The sequence below is a fragment of the Thalassophryne amazonica genome, chromosome 1 (genome assembly GCF_902500255.1).
Source record: "Thalassophryne amazonica chromosome 1, fThaAma1.1, whole genome shotgun sequence".
NCBI lineage: Eukaryota > Metazoa > Chordata > Actinopteri > Batrachoidiformes > Batrachoididae > Thalassophryne > Thalassophryne amazonica.
The window spans coordinates 23,204,146-23,224,047 of NC_047103.1; the positions used below are offsets into that span (position 1 = coordinate 23,204,146).

At 41.5% G+C, this 19,902-nt stretch overlaps 1 protein-coding gene across 6 annotated transcripts in view; it reads right to left on the reverse strand.

Annotated features, from left to right (window-relative positions):
* Positions 1–19,902, reverse strand: part of LOC117507349 (SWI/SNF-related matrix-associated actin-dependent regulator of chromatin subfamily D member 3) — a 103,608-nt gene that overhangs the window by 20,515 nt on the left and 63,191 nt on the right. For 3 of the 6 annotated variants that reach the window (XM_034167216.1, XM_034167199.1, XM_034167210.1), the window contains exons 3-7: positions 14,811–14,900; positions 8,613–8,655; positions 6,496–6,618; positions 5,274–5,399; positions 3,676–3,771 (exon numbers count right to left, since the gene is read on the reverse strand). In XM_034167216.1, the coding sequence (XP_034023107.1) occupies positions 3,676–3,771; positions 5,274–5,399; positions 6,496–6,618; positions 8,613–8,655; positions 14,811–14,900 (478 nt within the window). The remainder of the gene's footprint in view (positions 1–3,675; positions 3,772–5,273; positions 5,400–6,495; positions 6,619–8,612; positions 8,656–14,810; positions 14,901–19,902) is intronic. The other 3 variants (XM_034167207.1, XM_034167232.1, XM_034167225.1) reach the window with 3 other exon arrangements.

Sequence of the window (19,902 nt, forward strand, 5' to 3'; positions counted from 1 at the left end):
CAATAAGAAATATACTCAAAACCTGGATTAATCTTTTTAGTCACATAGCACTACTATTATTCTGAACACTACTGTATTATTGCTGAGCTTCACCACCACAAAAGGTTCCAACTTTACCCTTCGTTAATAAGTGCAGGGGTGGTGGCTGAGTGTTAGTGCGCTTGGTTTCAGTGCAGAAGGTTCCCAGTTCAAACCCCATCCCTGCCACATTTCTTCATAGAGTTGGGTCAGGAAGGGCATCTGTTGTAAAACCTGTGCCAAATCAACATGTGGCAGCCATGACTGAAAACAAGGGAGCAGCCAAAGGGGTTTACTTTAATAACTTCGCTGTGGCAACTGTGTGACTACTGGTGTTTGAATTCATTACTGATAGCATATTATCTTAGAAAGACCTGAATGGGCCTCGGATTAAGAGAAGGTTGATTAAATTTTGAAGCAGATCCAGAATCGTTTTATAATTATTTGCTACACTGCTGCTCGTTGATTCGTTTGGCTGTCATCAGGTTTACTCAAAAAACTCTGGACCAGCTTTTATCATGGACCAGCACAGTCAGCCAAGACAGAACCTTGAAATTTTGGTATGGATCCAGGACATCACTGAGATAAGGCTTTTTTTTTGTCTGCTTGGTTTTTTTTTTTGTTTTTGTTTTTAATTTTCATCAATGCCACATGCATCTCATTTTTCTTGAGGCTCAGTTTCAGTATGGGTTGGTATGAATATGGTTTAGCAAGTGCCCCTCTAGCTCTATGATGTGATCCCAATAGATTTCCATGCATTTGTGTTTTGGACACCCCCAGCTCTGGGGGTTAAAGAAATGGCTTTGTTACACTTTACCGGGTGCACGCTAGTCACATTTTAGATATGCACAAATTGATTTCTGTCAGGTCATAACTATGTTATGCACCATAATGAAATTTTAAGATGGTGTACCTGTAATTCTAAGAATTAAAATTTTGACATTCAAGCCCCATTTTCCATGTATGTCTGGAGTTGCACCAGTTAGAGCATCCAGTGTTAAACTTGTGCCAAATCAACACATGGATCCATATGGCATATGCAGTGGGGACCCTGAGCAGAAGCACGGACCAGTCGTCTTTGCTCAGGGAAAGGATCTTCCAGGTGGCCATCCACGTGAGCAGCCTCAGGTTTGGACCTGGCCACCGCCCTACAATGGACAATCCCTCTGATATGTTTGCGACAGAATGAAGGTTCAAGTCGTTTGGGTCTTGGTGCTTCCGGTCTTACTGTATGGTTGTGAGACTTGGACGCTAACCAGCGAGCTATTGTGTGGACTACATGTCTTTGGTGCCAGGTCTCATTAAAGGATCTTTGGCTACCGCTAGAATAACTTCGTGTCAAACAAGTGGTTACTGAGAGACTTTGATGAGGAGTCATCAGCTTCAACATTTTGTCCATGTGGTGAGTCTCTCTGTGCAGGATCCAGCATCCAGGTGCATCTGTGTTGAGGACTCAGCAGGGGCACCCACACTTCATCTGGCTGCAACAGAGGAAAGGATGGACTGGTTGTCTGCCTGGGTGGTTGCTATCCAGGACACAAAGTAGTTCAGTGTTGTGGTGGAGGACGGCACCAGCGTATGCTCCCAGACTTGAGTTCTACAGTGTGAATCTTGTCTACACCTCTTAAATGTTAATGCACGGAAAACGAGCACTGAAACCAAGAATGATATTTAAATATTTTTTTTAGATTTGATATCTTAAAATCCAACCAATCTGTGGAAACAACAGCAGTAAATCCATCATAAATATTATTCATCACATAATTCAGTGTTTGAACCTGCACTGAGGACCATTTGGAATCTGAAAAGAAACACGGTTAAATCATTTTGTGTCCAGTGGGTTGTGGTGTGTTGGCAGGCTGCACTCAGTAACGTTTCCCAGTGACAGGCTCACATCTGATTGTACCGCAAGGTAGAATATTTTATTTTTTTCCTCCACAAAAAAAAAAAAAAAATCCTTCAAAGCACTGGAGTATCTGGTTACAATAACCTCTTAAAAGTGGAAACCTTGAGGTATCTTAATTTTCACTCTGAGTGTCTTTTGTTTTCTTTTCTGGAATGCATTCTGTGAAGTTTCAAAGCGAAGGGCAGTAAATGGCTGCTTTTAATCAGAAAGCACTTGTTTTCTGCAGCTCTCACATCTGCATATTAGAGCAGCCCCGCAATGCAGAAATTTTAAAGAACCCTCAGTTACTGAAAATCACTTTTTAAAAAAGAGACGGGGCCGTGCGCGCTCTCCGTCTGCTTTAGTTTTCATTAAGCTGACGGGGGCACAGAAGGGGGCGGCCGAGTTAAAGTGCACGAGAAACCGGATAACACACAAAAAGTAGATTCAGTTCGTGTCTCTCCCCCGGCACAGACCCAGACCACATGGCCGACCACAAGCTGTTAATTACATCCTCTAACAAGGTTACTGTATCTGTTTGTTTTTCTTAATTTGTTAGCAGGATGATTCGATAATGAAACCTGGTGGAAAAATTACAAGTTACACGAGGAACAAGGCATACTTATCCAAATGCAGATTTAGGCCCAGGAGTTAATTATCACCTTCTTTAACACACACACACACACACACAAAACCTTTTTGTCCAGAAATTCAGATTTTCTCAAAATTTCATCTCAAAATTGATTTAAAAATGTGGGGAAAATGCAAAAGAAACTGCACAGCATGATTCATTTGTAACCTGAAAAACGTTTTTTTTTTTTTATTTGGTTTTGTTTTGGTGTTTTTTGTTTGTTTGTTGTTTTGGTCAACATGGAAGCCTTTATTTTACCAAATATACAATGCAGAAAAACACTTTGGCTGCTGGAAATGGTGTCATTACATAGTTTGTTCCAGCAGAGGGCTCCCTGACAACAAGCATATATGTTTGTAAAACTCACCGCGGATGTGCTGCTCTTGTTTGTTGTGTCGCCACCGCGCTGTGAGACACAGAGAAATGACGCAAACTGTTTTCCAACTCAGAGCTGCTGCACAAAACAGCAGACTAATGGCTCGCCACATCCAGCACTTATATCTCAAAAATATGGGGACGACTTGTACATTTGGTACATGTACCGAACATCTTACACCTGTACTTCGATAACACCGTGAACCAGTATAGACTCCTAATGTAACGTTGGTTGGTGGTTGTATTTATATTTATTCATTATAAAGTTCACGTTTAAACTATAAAACAAGAAGCCTCAGTTACATTTCTTTGTCATAATGGTTTGATGCAAATATGCTAGGAATCATTCCGAGCTCTGGATAGCCAAAAACTGCCTGGATCTAAACTTTTACATCCGGGTATCTCAAAAGCTGCACATGCACACAAGAGACCTACCGCAGCTCCCATGGATCTTTGAATGTGGCTATTCCTTTGAATAGTCTTTTCAATATCTCCTGTAAAGCACTGGGATAAAATTTTGGCCTGTGATTTGAATGTGGGCTACGGCATTCTTAAGTTTTGGAATGGCCAAATAAATCTGGCATATTTCTAAGTAAATGGAGAATTTTTGTCCATCACAGAGACAATAAGCAGATGACACACTAGCAATCTGAAGACATTAGACTGGATTCTGTAAAACCGTACTGTCATGTCATATGTATAACTAAAGCCAACCAACACAGATAATAATAATAATTAACTTGTAAGTTAATAACTTGGAACTGACCTCAACCAGGTGGTTGTCAGGACCATACAGGTCTTTGTCCAGTTCGATCACCAAGCTCTTAAAAAATGAAGAGAACTTCTTCTTTTGCTTCCCTGGCTGTTTAACACAGACAGAGAACGCATCAGGCAATACAGACACAATAATAAAATATTTACAAAATCCTCATTAGATATGATCCAATTAAGACGGGTCTACACTGCCATCATTAACTCCATCCTCTCCTCTTCCATCACTATCTGGTACGCTGCTGCCACTGCTAAGGACAGAAGCAGACTGCAGCGTATCATCCATGCAGCAGAGAAGGTGGTCGACTGCAGTCTGCCATCCCTACAGGACCTGTATGCCTTCAAGGCCTCGGCATACAGGTCCATCAGGACAGAGACACAAAAACAGCTTCTTTCCATCTGCAGCTAGACTCAAACTAGACTCATAAACAAAGCCTCCCTCCCCCACTACCATGAAGTACAGATTGGTCATCCCTGCACTGAAAGGTACACTCCAATCACCTGTTTTTGCACTGTCCCATTCCATTACGTTATATTTAACAGTGAATGTAGTTTTGCCTATTTGACTGTTTAACTTCTTACAGAAGTGTTTTTCTTTTCTTATTGTTTATGCACCAGTAACACCAGATCAAATTCCTTGTATGTGCAAACTTACTTGGCAATAAATTTGATTCTGATTCTGATATGGCTCCAAACCAGTATCATGATTATTTAGAACTTTTACCTTGATTATCAAAAATGAACATTTTTTAAGGCTTTTTTTGTGCACTGTCCTCATAGTTTTGAATATTAAAGGTGATTTCTAATGAAGGAGTGCATGTCTTTCCTATTCATGGCTATTTATTGAACATTTAGAAGTATTAACTTTTCCATTTATGCGTTTGTTTTATATATAATTTTCTTTTTCAAGAAAAACAACAGACGTCATGTGACTTTTGCAAGAAATGAAATGTTCTCATGGTCCACTTCCTCAGAGCTCAAGCAGAAATATCTGTGGTCGGTGAAACCTAAATGCTTCTTACCACTGAGAACTGACCCTGTTGCTGTGGACTGCAGAGAACAGCTCAGTTTTTGATCTAAAGTTTACATAATACCTTGTTCTCTTGCTGCCTCTGAAATTTCACCCAAAAGTCTTCAAAACTCATTTATATTCAGAGCCAAACCAACATTTTTACAGCAGCCATGAGAGAATGAATGTGACTACAGGCCAAAGCTGAGCCACAGCAGATCCAGGATCAAAGAGACACATTTTTATTATAAATACACTGATTAGGGGACAGAGGACAAGAAGTGAGTTAACTTTCACTCAATTCATGCACCAGAGTTACATTCTGTGTTCGTCTGAAAGCAAAGACCATTTGAAAAAAGTTTCATTTTCCAGTAAAAGAAGAACAATTGCAATTCCATCCTGCTTTCTCCATCTAGTAGATGCTCAAAGTGCTTTAGAATGATGCTTCACATTTACTTCCCCAGCCAAGGCCGGTACGGTGGCGCAAGAGGGATTCAAACTCAGATCAAAGTATGGAGAGAGTATTTTATACAAAACACTGAACAATAAAAACCGTAAAAAAAAAGAAGAAGAAGAATACTCACATCATCCAACAATTTTCCCTCTACTCGCAGTTCCCATGATGCAATGCTGCCGTCGGAGTCATCAGCATCAGGCCTGGCTGGATTAAAGGTGTTGGATATGTAAAGTCTCAGTTTACGCTTTTGCTGCTGACACAAGGGCACATCAGAGACACAGAGTGAGTTTAAAGGCATGTTCCAAAGCATGACTCATCAAAATCCACCGCCGCAGGCGCCCCAGCCGAGCCCACGGGCCCAACGGAACAGCAAACGAGGCCAAGAGTTTTCACCACGTGACCAGAAAGTCAAACACAAGTCTTTGGGGTGGAAAGGAAACACCTTTTATTGGTTTGTTTTTGATATACAAAAATTATGAATGCTTTTGACCAAATTTTTCTTCTTTTGGTAGGGTCACGATCAATAACTAGATATTTGTGAGCATGCCAAATTTTGGAGAGTGAGAAAATTGTACATACGTATGTAACATTCAAGGCATGTCGTTATGCCGTATGCCAGTTTGCCACTTCCTGAATTTGCGTCACAATAAAAGCCCTTTATGGCAACAACACTGGCAGGCAGGTGCTGGGAGGAAAACCACTTTGGATTGGAGGTGTTGGACTCGCCATTTGTTTGACAGCCGAGTTGGACTTCAACGTGTTGGTTATGGATTTTGGGTCACTGGTTTTGGATGAACAGGAGTTGGTGTTTTTTTTTGCAGGTTGTGGTTGTGTGGAGGTGGGACATGGCAGAGGAATAAGATGGTTTTGGGATCAACTCCAAAATGTAGTGAGACAGTGGTGAGGTGACTGAGCCATAGAAGGCAGTGTGTTTGAAATGTGAAAGGGCTGAAACACACACACACACACACACACACACACACACACACACACACACACACACACACACACACACACACACACACACACACACACACACACACACACACACACACACACACGCCCCAATTATTAATTCTTGAGTCCTATTTTACAATGACAGATTAATTTTTTGTAATAAAAAAGTCGATAACACTTCTTGGGCTCCATAAAGTAACCCTATGGTATGTTGGCTGGTAAAAATTTAAATGACTACATATTTGCATTTGCCAGCAGTGTTAGGCCACATGTGTTACCATGTTTGAGGAATGAAAATTTTTGGATGCACAGATGATATTCTGGACTGGCACTTGTCGTCTGGTGGTCTACGGGGCAGCAGCTCCACACGGGTCAGGGTTTCTTTTATTCACCTTCATTGGTCTCTTCAGTGCTTCCTGGATGTCCACACGTTTTCTCATGATGGTCTGGTCCAGCTTGCGCTCGAATGCTAGCAGATCCATGTAAGCCTGAGACTCAGGGACCAGCTCGCGGATCTGCTCAGAAGAAAGACAAATTTGACATCAGACTGAAACGTTAGATTTTTTTGGACACACCAAACAAATCATATGAAATGCTTCATCATTATCATTGGGCTGTTCTGCTGAGATGCTGGAAGGAGGAGGTCTGGTTTCTGGTCTCATGGACATGCAGACACAGAAGACGTGTTTGCTAGAAGGCTACAACTGAACCCATCTGATTCTCGTCTGAGTACAGTTTTAAGCAATAATAACAAAGAACCAAGACTACAGAGCTAAGATTTGCAGCATACTTATTTTGTGATCTGGACTTTCGCCTTCAGCTTTAAAAGGGAGTTAAAAAAAAAAAAAAAACTAACTTTTTTTAAACCAGAATCTGTCCCAAGCTGAATGAAAGGCATTACATAATAAATGTGTTTTGGACTACAATGACCTCACTTCATGGTGTTTGGTGACCTCAACATAACCTCACACATAATTATCTTATCGATATAAACTTTGGTTTACCTCTCTCGCCTTAGGCACCTAAGTGGCTCTACTCTTCTTTTTTAGATATACTTTAGTGTACACTAGTAGAGTTCTACCTTAGATTTGGAATGTATAATAGAATATATACCTTAATGAATTGTCAGAGAGTAGCACAAGGGTAACTAGAACAAATTAACAAAGAAGTTAAATATTTATTAAATATTAATATAGTGATGTAAAATAAATTCCTGCATGACTGTCAAACTGACTGCCTTATATTGGAGCCAATAATAAATTTAATAGTGACCTGCTTCCTTTGAGAACAAATTTAATGTCAAATAAGAGAAAAATGTCCACTATGTTGCAGCTACACAGCAGAAAAACAATATGTCAAAAGCATGTTTTACATCAGGTCACAAAAATACATCCACTTCAAAAATAACATTATCAATTTTTAGGTTTGAGGGAGTTTAGCCCCTCCAAAAAGCTGCACCTTTCAGTAATATGTCCTTCACAACTTTTGTTGAAATGCACGACCTGTTTTGAGGTCAAGGTCAAATATGAGAAACATAACTTTGCTCGCAATAAAGGTCAAACTTTTACAAATTGGAGGTTGTTCCTGAAGTGCAACCGCAACATGAGATTTAATTTATCCAAACTTTTTAAATTCTTGCACATTTAAGATTGTGACATGAGAAGAAATGCTTCTTAAACTGCTGCTGTTTTATGCAGTAGGTGCACATTGGAGACGCCGGGGGATAAAAATGAGGTGCAGATTGTGCAGCCAACCAGCTTGGATTGAGAAACCCCGACCACGCTCCTCTGGGCATCACAAGCTCTTTACCAAAACCGTGCATGCACAGTTACTTCCTTCTTCTCCCTTCCTCCTAATCCATTGTCTTTTTTTGGGGATTTCTCTAAATGGCTGCCTCTCATTCCTCGCCTATCTGCATCTCGCCGCCTTTCACCAGGCTGAGGTGCTGAGCAGATGGGGAGAAGTGCGGCAGACATTCCCTATCCCTGACTCATTACTGTGGAGCGGCACCCCTGCCATGCCTGCCGCTATCTCCATGTCTGGGTTATGTCAGGGGATAAGACCTCGGCTCAGACGGCGGGATGGTCAGGACACGGCAGGTTGACGTCGCAGCACCAGGCCAAATGCTGAGACGGCGAGACTGAAACCGTAACCTCACAGACTCTCACCTGTGGCCATGGGATGATTCTGAAACGTTGTGCGATTCTACTTCTGCATACTGACGATTACAGAACTGAATCAGCGAGCCACAGTCCAAGAATAAAACACATACTCACACACAAAAACTAAAACCTCCTGATCGTGCACACGTTTACTCTCTGTTCTCATTTGTAAATAACACAATCATCTGGCCCACTGCGCCCCCCCCCCCACCCCAAAGAAAGAAGAGAGAGAAAAAAAAAAACCTGCATCAGGATTTTTGTTCTATTCCGCGCACACACATGCACGTACACACAAGGCAGTAACACAAAAAAGTAACAAAGATGTTTTTAAAAAAATGCAGCCTCACCCTTTGCGGAAGAATCTTGTCTGCCATTTTCCTTCTCTTAGCACTACAGAGAGGGAGAGAAAGACAGAGAGAAAGAGGAAAAAGAGAGCATGTTACTATGGTGACTGATAGCGTAGCACCCAGGCCATCTGCTAAAATGCTGGGCCATATCCAGCACCCCAGCGTCCCAGCTGTGTGTGTATATGCCTGTGTGTGTGTGCACACAAGAGTGTTTGTGTGTTACCTGGAGATGCAGAGTGCATAAAGGCCAAAAAAAAAAAGAAAGGAGCATCACGCTGCACATCTCTGCCTGACATGCATTCACTCACAGTGACACTTCAAGATGATTTTAGGAACCAACAGTCTTACAAATATTCACGTGCCCAGGGATGCAAAGTGTGCGCTTTATTTGCGTGAGGTTACGTTCTCCTTTCCTTCATATTCTTTCAAAGCACTGAAGAAAAGCTCGGTGATAAAACAGCAGGTATGATGCGTACGAGACGATGCCGTCTATAATTGGCTGTTTTGGCAAAGCTGATCAGTGACTGTGATGTCACTTAAATTAGGTGTGGTTTAAAACGGGATCACACTTGCAGAGAAACCAGATAATACTGAAAATGTTTCTGGCCTAAATACAACTGCGGTGAGTTCCTACAACGCGCCATGAAGAGCCGTCAAATTTGAACCCCAGAAGGTGATTTAGTTGATAGCTGCTCCCCTTGGAGTGGTGACATCACCTGCGTAGGGGATCAGTTGGAAGAGAAACCTGCACGCTGCTGGACCTGCTTTTCTGAATCTGCTGTGAAAATTGAAAAGGAAATTGGTGTCAGTTTGGGATTTTTTTTCTTTAATTCCAGGGAGCCAGTTACATCAATAACTGCTGAGGAAAAATACATAAATACCATGATTCATCATTTATACTGTGGCTATAATTTTGCCTTCAAAAATAAATCATATTTTACAGTTAAAATAAATGATTTGACAAAATCTTTTAATGATTTTTATTTTCTTGTTACTAGGATGTGGTTAGTTGTTAATAGTTGCTATGAATAAACATTTGCAGGACTTCATACTCAGTAACTTTATTTTAGCATAAAAATACCTTTTAATATGATCGGTACAATGATTTAATGATTAGAGGTTTAGCACTCGTCCCTTAACCCTCAAGCGACCAAGGTATTTTAGTGACAAATATGACAGAGTGGGTTATTTATGACCTCACTGACTTTATATTGAAATACTTCTATATCAATCAATCAATTTTTTTTATATAGCGCCAAATCACAACAAACAGTTGCCCCAAGGCGCTTTATATTGTAAGGCAAGGCCATACAATAATTATGTAAAACCCCAACGGTCAAAACGACCCCCTGTGAGCAAGCACTTGGCTACACTGGGAAGGAAAAACTCCCTTTTAACAGGAATGATTGTTTTAGGGTTCTTCATATTTATTTCACTCTCTAATATATTTCTCCATCATCCTTTTCATCCTCAATCTGGGCATCAAGAATCAGTCTCAGTGCCTGTGCAGCTGTAAATCTTGCTATTCTCGGTCTGTTGGCCATGCTTCCCTGCAAAACAATAAAATATAAAGATTAGAGTTGGCAAATTACAAAACCATCTGAAGCTATAATGTTGAAAATCTCAGATCTTCCCGGGGTCCTAAGTGACCCTGCACAAGTTTGGATTATCCTTGCCACATGGATCGACCGATCCTTCCTTACTATTTTTCCAATTAAAATGAGAAAAATGGTGCACAAAAATATATACCCGGAGTCATGAATGAACCCACTCGGTCGCTTGAACAAAGTTTCTGTGGTAAAGCAGCTCTCACAGTCGGCAGAGTCTGACACAGAGTTTGTCCGAGTGGTGATACCAGTCAAAAAAGGCTGGTTACACTTGTTCTGGTTTAACCGTATTCAAAATTCGGACTCAGCTCTGAACGTCCCAGTTCAAGCTCAGTGCAATTCACCATCCAATTTTCATGCCGACCACGGAAAGCGTTATTAGCCTGAGATGCTAATAGTTGAGGATGAGTTTGCTTGTAGCGTACTTGAAGTTTCACTGGAGGTATGTGGAGTTGCACCAGAAAAGGCACTCTGGGGAAAAAAAAAACAAAACAAAGCAAAAAAAAAAAAAAAAACAAAAAAAAACTTTTGATGACTGGTGTACCCGCCTGAGAGGACTTGGTGCCAAACGCAACCAGGTAAGACCCACTTGGGGAAATCTACCACCACGGTGCGTTGATTTGCAAGTTGGTCCGTTACAGTGCGAAATGGTGCAAAACTTGGCCAGGCCTGACAGCATCTTTACAGCGAGAGACGAAGAAGACTTTAACCTCAGATAGAGTGACCTCTTTTGATTTTAACAGATACAGTAGCTGGGATTAAGTCAAACTACAGATTAACTTTAAAGATCAACTTCTGAGGATGTAACACTTTAGCCGAGCTTAAAATGTGAATGAGGTATACAACATCCCCGCAGAGTGAAACTGCATCGTTGAAGCCTTTATGGGAAACATATTTTAGTAACATCTCTATAGACGTCTAGAGAATTTGGAACACACAATAAGGTTCATAAATATTTGGACAGTGACACATTTTAGAATTTTGCCTCTTACTTGTCAGCATAACGGACATGAAATATAACTCCTTCAGAGTTGTCATGGGTGTCTTGGTGGCTTCCCTCTCCAGTCTCCTTCTTGTGTGGTTGCCCAATTTTTGAGAATGAGTAAGTGATATTTTTGTTACCCCTTTAACCAAAAAGCTGAAATGATTGTTTCATTTCATGTGTATTGTGGTGATGCACAGAAACAACATTACAAACATTGTCTTACTGTCCAAATACTTACAAACCTGAGTTCATTTTGTGTGTTGCAGTCGCTGCCCTTAATTCAAATTAAATGGTAGAACTTTTTTGTATGCCAACCTGGTGCTGTGTGGATTAGAAATCCTCTGGCAGGTTTGCCACATGGACCTTTCCTTTGGGAGCTGCAACACCAAGGACAACGTGACGAGGAGATGAGGTGTAAGAGCCAAAACCGGTGAGTGAGGACGGGATGCTCCCTCACTGCAAACTTATTTTCTTCTTGTTAGCATGTCCACACAGTTCTCTTGGTTTCGATGTTACTCATAGCAGTGACAACACTATATGATAATCGATACATATTTTAGTTGTGCAATCGAGGCATAACACAGGTGTCAGTCTGCTAACTAAAATCTTACTTGGTGTCATTGAAAATAAAATGCTACACTACAACTTCATTTTCCATTCATGTTTTTTTATTTATTTTATTACTGTATTGGCCCGAATGTAATACAGCCCTGATTACAAGACCCCTTCTTCCCTCAAGACACAATTTTGGAAGATACTTTCTGTAGACCAAAGCTTCTTTTTGAAAAATAAACTTTTTTATTTGAATCATTTTATTTAATACAATGAAAAGTAGGGCTGGGCATCGATTCAAATTTCAAGAATCGATTCGATTCCAATTCAGATTCTTAAAATTCTGAATCAATTATTTTGATTTGATTTGATCTGATATCAATTTGGGTTAGTGTTATTAAAACCATTTTTTGAGCTGTTACGTGACTGTCTACTTATGTAACATATTAATACTACTTCACAAAATTTGGCCCTCAAAATGCAGGCAATAGTGTTTCAGAGAGTTATAAATTTAAAAATTTTCTGAGGTTAGAATGGGGCTGGTCTCCCCTACAAAACTCATACCTGCAGCGCGGCACATTGCAGGAGAATTTTCCCCCCTAGAGCTTTTCTCATAGCCACACAGCGAGCACTGGTGGAAAGTTCTCCTGAGTCCTGCAGCAGGAGAACACTTCTCCTGCAGCAGGAGAACACGACTATTGGAAAAGTTCTCCTGCAGCAAGAGAATTTTTCACCTGCAGCAGGAGAACACGGCTACGAGAAAAGCTCTCCCACAGTCCACACCAGAGAACCTTCGTGTGCTGTCTCACGAAAATGGCACGTTATGAGAAAAAAAAAAAAAACTACTGTGTGCGCTAAACGTCGGACAATTCTCTTTTCTTGCCCTCAACAGACAAGAGTCCCAGTAGTCATGATTGCCATCTTTAAATGGCTTTGACAGAGGTACGCTACTTCTAATATATCTATATATTTAAAATAAATAAATAAATAATTGAGCTTTGGATGTTGTATGATCGATCTTAGGGAATTAAAATGAGAATCGATTTAAAATCAGTGAATCAGTATTTTCAACCCAGCACTAATGAAAAATACATTGAGAGAGTGAGAGAGAGCGAGGTCTAGACTGAAACATAAAACGAAAAATAAATAGTGTGCAAACTGGCCAACTTTGGCTCCTCTTCTAAAACTTAGGTTTTCTTTAAAATTACAGGCCTGATTATAAAGATAAACTTTATTGATCTCATAGAGGAGAAATTCACAATAAGACATCCCCAGCCCCCCCTCCCCCTCCAAACTTTTTAAGGCATATTTTTGGAAAAATACTTTAAGATAAAAACTTGCTTTTGAAAAACATTTTTATTTAAAAATGTTATGAAAAGCACATTGAGAGAGAAAAGGCCAGATTGCATAAAGCAGAAATACAATAAATAGTTTGCAAACCTGCCAACCATGGCTATTTAGAAGGAAGAAGGAGAAGGAAGGCAGGGCCTCTATTGTCATTGTACATACATACATATACACAACAAAATTTGCCCTCTGCATTTAACCCATCCTAATTACAGTTAGACACAATCCAACCACTAGGAGCAGTGGGCAGCCAGAGTCTAGCACCCAGGGACCAACTCCAGATGCTGCCTTGGTCAAGAGCAGAGAAAGGAGCAGACCCTAAATAAGCATGTTTTTGATTGTGGGAGGAAACTAGAATGCCCGGAGGAAATGCACACAAACAAAGGAAGAACATGCAAACTCCACACAGAAAGGCGGGAAGCACAACCTTTTTGCTGTGAGACACCAGTGCTAACCACTAATCCACCATGCCGCCTTGTACAACCCCAATGCCAATGAAGTTAGGACATTGTGTAAAATGTAAATAAAAACAAAATACAATGATTTGGAAATCCTCTTCAACCTATATTCAACTGAATACACCACAAAGACAAGATATTTAATGTTCAAACTGATAAACGTTATTGTTTTTGTGCAAATATTTGCTCATTTTGAAATGGATGCCTGCAACATGTTTCAACTGGGAGAAGTGCAAAAAATGGTAAATAATTGTGATTTATTGTGGTTATTTGTGTGTAATGCTGGTTTTTGTGGTGATCTTGTTAAAAGTTGTGTTAAAATGCACAGATGCAATATTTGATATCATGAGATTTTTTAGATGTACTGTATTTCCAGGAAAATAACCCACCTTATATTCAGGCCAATACAATAAATTAAACAAGTTGTGGCTTGTTTAATTTATTGGCTTAGTGGCTTAGTGGTTAGCACTAATGCCTCATAGCAAGAAGGTTGTGGGATCACTTCCTGCCCTTTCTGTGTGGAGTTTGCATGTTCTCCCCGTGTCTGCGTGGGTTTCCTCCAGGCACTCCAGTTTCCTCCCACAATCAAAAACATGCTCATTTAGGGTCTGCTCCTTTCTCTGCCCCTGACCAAGGCAACATCTCCGCATCTGGAGTTGGTCCCCGGGCGCCGCACGGTGGCTGCCTGCTGCTCCTTGTGGTTAGATTTTGTCGAACTGCAATTAGGATGAGTTAAATGCAAAGGACAAATTTCAGTGTATACATGTATGTACAATGATAATAAAGGCTCTTTACTTTATCTTTGGAATTCTTTGAAATGTGAAGCACCCATGCAGTTTTTCTTTTGTAGGTGCCAGTAGTTGGGTGAAACCTGAACCCACCTAGAAAAAAGAAATCTGCTGCAACAGAGCAAATGTCTGTGAAGCAGTAAGTTACATCAGCATGCAGGAACTGAAACAAACCTGCTGCAAAGGCCACTGAAGGATTGGGGGGGGGGGTGCACTGCTTAGGAAAATTTACGACCGGCATCACAATATCCACCTAAAAAAGGTCTGAGATTGGCTTCTACATCCCATCAAATTCTGTTGCCATCATGCCATGCTCCAGTCCAAAGCATGCACCACTACATGTTAGGATTCAACTTCTAGGTCTTAAACCCGGTCGGCCAAAACGGCTCATTCAGGGAGTGCTGAGCTCAGGTGAAGAGTCAAACGTAACAAGATGGACATGCAGCAAAATAAACTCCTACTTTGATCCGAGCGTGGGATCTGACTGGGGCTCTCTCAAGTCCATCTGCCTCGCCGGCATCTCATTGGCTCCAGGGAATCCAACTGGCTTCCTAAGAATTGGTGAGGATTCGAAGGTTGTCCGATTAGAGTTGTGGTGAGACACACAAGTAGGATGTCAGAGGGGTGCAGCTGGTGGTTTTGTCTGTCTGCAATTGTTGGATGTGTGTGTGTTAAAGGTCAAGGGTCTGTTAGCGTGTGCAAACTCTAAAAGTCAGACGAAGGCAGGCATTCGGATATTCCACGCATGCACAAAGTGCAGCAGACAGAGGACCTACAAGATGTCCTACTCAGCTGAGGGACACGTTTCTCAGTGAACCAAAACAATCACGCTTCACGCTCACAGACAGACAATACACTGATAACAGACAAGAAACAGAAACAGTGAGTAAGATTAAACTTAGTACGGCTTGAAACTACAGCAGCTATAAAAAGTACTCAGAGTGTTTACATGTTTTTGTTTTATGTCAAATAAAAGAAAAAAAAAATAATTTTCTTGAAATAATATTTTTGAAAATTCTGCTCTTTACTGTAGTGCAGGGGTTGTGGATGAATGAGCTCCCCCTCAGAGAACAAATCAACCCCCACCGGCACACATACACACAATTTCAATATATTCATGTTTCTTTTTATTCTTTTACACATCTTAAAAGTATTTGTGTGTTTTCAAGGAACTGTCCATTTGTACATTTTATAGCCTTAGTAAACAATTTAAACATGTTTTTGAAGAACTTTCTATTCTTTCAACCATTTTACACCCTTTTCAAACATTTTAAACGTGTTTAAACATGTTTATTCATCTATTTTTATCTTTTGTCATATTTTAAACATCTTTTTAAAACATTTAAATATCTCTGTATTTTTAAACATCTTTGGCATAACTAGCACATTTTAACATGCTCGGAGTCGAGCCGCTGCTCCTCCACATCGAAAGGAGTCAGTTGAGGTGGCTCGGGCATCTTTTCCGGATGCCCCCTGGACGCCTCGCTGGAGAAGTGTTCTGGGCACGTCCCATTGGGAGGAGGCCCCGGGGAAGACCCAGGACACGCTGGAGGGACTACATCTCTCAGCTGGCTTTGGAACGCCTTGGGGTTCCCCCGGAGGAGCTGGGGGAGGTGTGTGTGGATCGGAAGGTCTGGGCGGCTTTGCTTGAGCTGCTGCCCCTGCGACCCGACTTGGATAAAGAGGAAGAAAATGGATGGATGGATAATAAGGGATGGGTATTGATGAGATTTTATCGATAGCGATACCATTATCGATGCCATTATCGAGCCGATTCTTTATCGATTCCCTTATCAATACCTCCTGTGAAGTTTCTGTGTACTAAAAATAGGCTTTACAGGTTTTCTATGTCAACATCATTTTATTGAGTGTTAAAGTAAATAAATATGAAATTGGTCACTGGATCCTTCATCTCTGGACATAAATAAAAATAAAATCTGTAGTTTTTCTCAAAAGCATTTCCTTTCCGACATTAATGGCACAAATCTAACTCCATACCTCTGAGCTGAGCTCTTGCAGCATAGTCGGCTGTATAAGAATAAAGAACACAGGACGTGTCATTTTGGTAGGAAAAAACGTTTTAGTATGTTGCCTGCATTTTGGAAAGAGGTGTCATTTGATTTAAAACGGTGATTCGCTTTGAAGTTATTAATTCTGACCGGACCCTGTCTCGGCAGACAGCGGCGCAGCATTTGGAGCTGTGCCAACGGAACAGAGGAGAATTCTCGTTTATTGTCTGCAACAAGACAAGAGTTCCAGTTAGTGACTTTAATCCACACAAAAGTGACTCACGATTGACATTTTTAAATAGCTTTGAGACCCGCTGATTACAGACCCGCTGCAGGGTCTGTAATCAGCATAAAGAAGTGATCATTTTCCGGATAAAACACCCTCAAAAACAACGGCTGCTCTGAAGGACCGATAAGGGAATGGTTAAGCAAAAATGCTAATGATGTCGGTGGGTCGAATCATTTCTTAACAATTCTCAACAAGAACCGGTTCATGATAGCCATCCCTCGGGCTCCCCTGAAGAACTCTGGTGCCCCCCAGCGAATTTGCATTTAGAAACGCCCTCAGTTCACCATATATGGTAGGGGCACATCTGTTCGTTGCTCGTGTTTCTCACCAGGATCAAGGTGCTTGTGTCTCTCATGGCATCGAGATGAAAAATATGAAAAATAAATAAAAATCAATGTGCCATTAGGTGGAGTCAGACTGTCGACCAGGACCATCCCACCATCTGCATTCATGGTGTCAGGTCATTTCTTAATTTAGACATCCATCCATCCATTTTCTTCCGCTTTATCCGGAGTCGGGTCGCGGGGCAGCAGCTCAAGCAAAGCCGCCCAGACCTCCCGATCCACACACACCTCCCTCAGCTCCTCTGGGGGAACCCCAAGATATTCCCAAGCCAGCTGAGAGATGTAGTCCCTCCACAGCGTGTCCTGAGTCTTCCCCGAGGCATCCTCCCAGTGGGACGTGCCTGGAACACCTCTCCAGCGAGGCGTCCAGGGGGCATCCAGAAAAGATGCCCGAGCCACCTCAAGTGACTCCTTTCGACGTGGAGGAGCAGCGGCTCGACTCCGAGCACCTCCCGAGTGACCGAGCTCCTCACCCTATCTCTAAGGGAGCACCCAGCCACCCTGCAGAGGAAACTCATCTCGGCCGCTTGTACTCGTGATCTCGTTCTTTCGGTCATGAGCCAAATCTCATGACCATAGGTGAGGATTGGAACGTAGATCGATCGGTAAATCGTGAGCTTTGCCCCCCTACTCAGCTCTCTCTTCAACACGACGGTCCGATACAGCGACATTTAGACATCTAATTCATTTATGGACACACTTTTAAAAGGCTTAAAAAAACTTGAACACACTCACTACAAGAAGTAGCATAAAACTTTCCAATTAACTGAATTAAGTGGGCAATTATTTATCATTCCACTTGTCCCAGAATGTGCTCCTGTTACATCAGTACACTGCTCTCTTTATTAAGATGAAAACTATCCACAAAATATTTTAGCAGAGAAAAAGACATGGGCTAAGAATTAATGTAAAATTGCAGAAGAGACACTATTTGGTTTATGCTTGTACAGCAGGTAGGGCACATCTCGTCCAGCTCTGCACTGAGGAAATATTAAATGTAGGATTAAGATCCAAGTTGGGAAACTGTTTGGTTCATGCCTTGTAGTAACAGGCAGAACACCAAGTGCTTGTGGCTGGTTAAAGGTCTTTATAACTTTTTTAAAATTTAAACAGTGAAGTCAAAAGCTGCTTGTTTAGTTCATACAGGTGTCCTTTGCAGGTTTTGACACCAGTGAGACAACACGACTGTTTCCAGCTCAACATAATTAAGAATTATATCCTTGTTAATTCTCAGAAATAAAGAAAATATCAAGTTCCATGTTTTGATGGCAGCAAAGCTTTCTAGCTGCAGTCCCTCTGCTGTGCATACATATGATCAGAGATTTATGCACACATTTCTAAATCTCAGTACAAGTCGATAAATTCCACACTTCGAGTAGAAATGTTCATACACACGGTTTAAGCACAAATCTGTTGCTTGATAAATGAGGCCCCAAGAAAGACAGACACGTGATCAGAGGATCGCTGAGGTTTGATTCCCCATCAGACTGGACACTTGAAGGTGGGCCTGAGCAAGGTTGAAAGGCTTAGCTGAGTGGATAAAGAGCTGGCCTGCCAATATGTAGACCTGGGTTTGAACCCCACTCACACTACCTGTCTGTGTCCTTGGACAACACACTTAATCTGCATCGTCTCAGTCCACCCAGCAGTAAAAATGGGTACTAGCCTTGGCCGAGGAAGTAACCTATGTCAGACTGATGTCCCACCCAGGGGGACTTGTGGACTCTCATTTGATTCACGTTACAGAAGATAAGATAAGCAATGGCACCAACAAGCCCCAGGGCCTATATAGGACTTACTTCTTATATCTTAGTAATCCATCACTCATCCTAATGTGGATTTATGGATGTGCAAGACTTTGCTACAGTTTCCGTCTGTAGTCTGATAAGCCCAAATTGAAACATACCGGACATGAGACTGACATCATCATACACACTCTATCCTAATGGTGAACCGAGGCAGTGCTGCAGGGATACTTCTCTGCTGTGTGCTGTGAGAGGCTTCTTATGATAACAGGTAACATAAAGGCAGCAACGTACGCTAAAATCCTGGAGGAAAACCTCTGACAAATCTGAGATTTGACTGAATAAATCTCAATGTAGTGGTGAATACTCATGCAATGCATTATATTTAAATCCAAGTGTGTTGTGAAGCTCTGCCTTTTCTTTTAAATAAATCACCTGTGTCAGCTTGATACCAGGGTTATTCAGAAAGTTAAGGCCTGATTTTCTTAGAACTTGGCAGTTGGTGGGCCAACAAAAAACCCGTTATGCGTTCATGCAGATGTTTTTGTTTTGGTCAGTATTACCAGATAGGGCATGTGCATCAGTTTATGATGAAATAATGTAAACCCCTCCACTTAAAAAACAAAAAAAAAAACAAAACAAAAAAAAAAACATATGCATGGTTGCCAAGTGGTAATACTGCATAGTTTTGGCAAACAAGACTAAAGTCGTCTTTTTCGCGCCATAAAGGTAAAATTTCCTCTGTGGCACGGGACCGCAGGTTCTCAAAAATGCTGAAAACGCAGCTATCCCGCCATCAGCTGACATGAGGCATATCCTCCGTCCAGCTCGGACTGCAGACAAACGCAGTCACCAAGTGACAAAGAGTGAAAGAGAGAGATGGCGAGACACCTGGATGGTTCACATTGAAGCATTGATCAGACCCTCCACAGCCGGCTGCTCTGGGGGTTGAGGCCCGATGCAGGGCAACACTTCCCCCCGACCTGTTCAACAAGCCTGCTTAATTGTAAGTGGATCAATTGTCCTGCAGATACTCAAGAGAATGAAAGCGAGAGACACACAAGTCCACCGAGTGTGCATATCGATCGTCTTTCTGATAGACCCACCCGCCACACGCATCTCCTCATGCACACCAGGACATCGATGCTCCGACCTGTGTCACGATA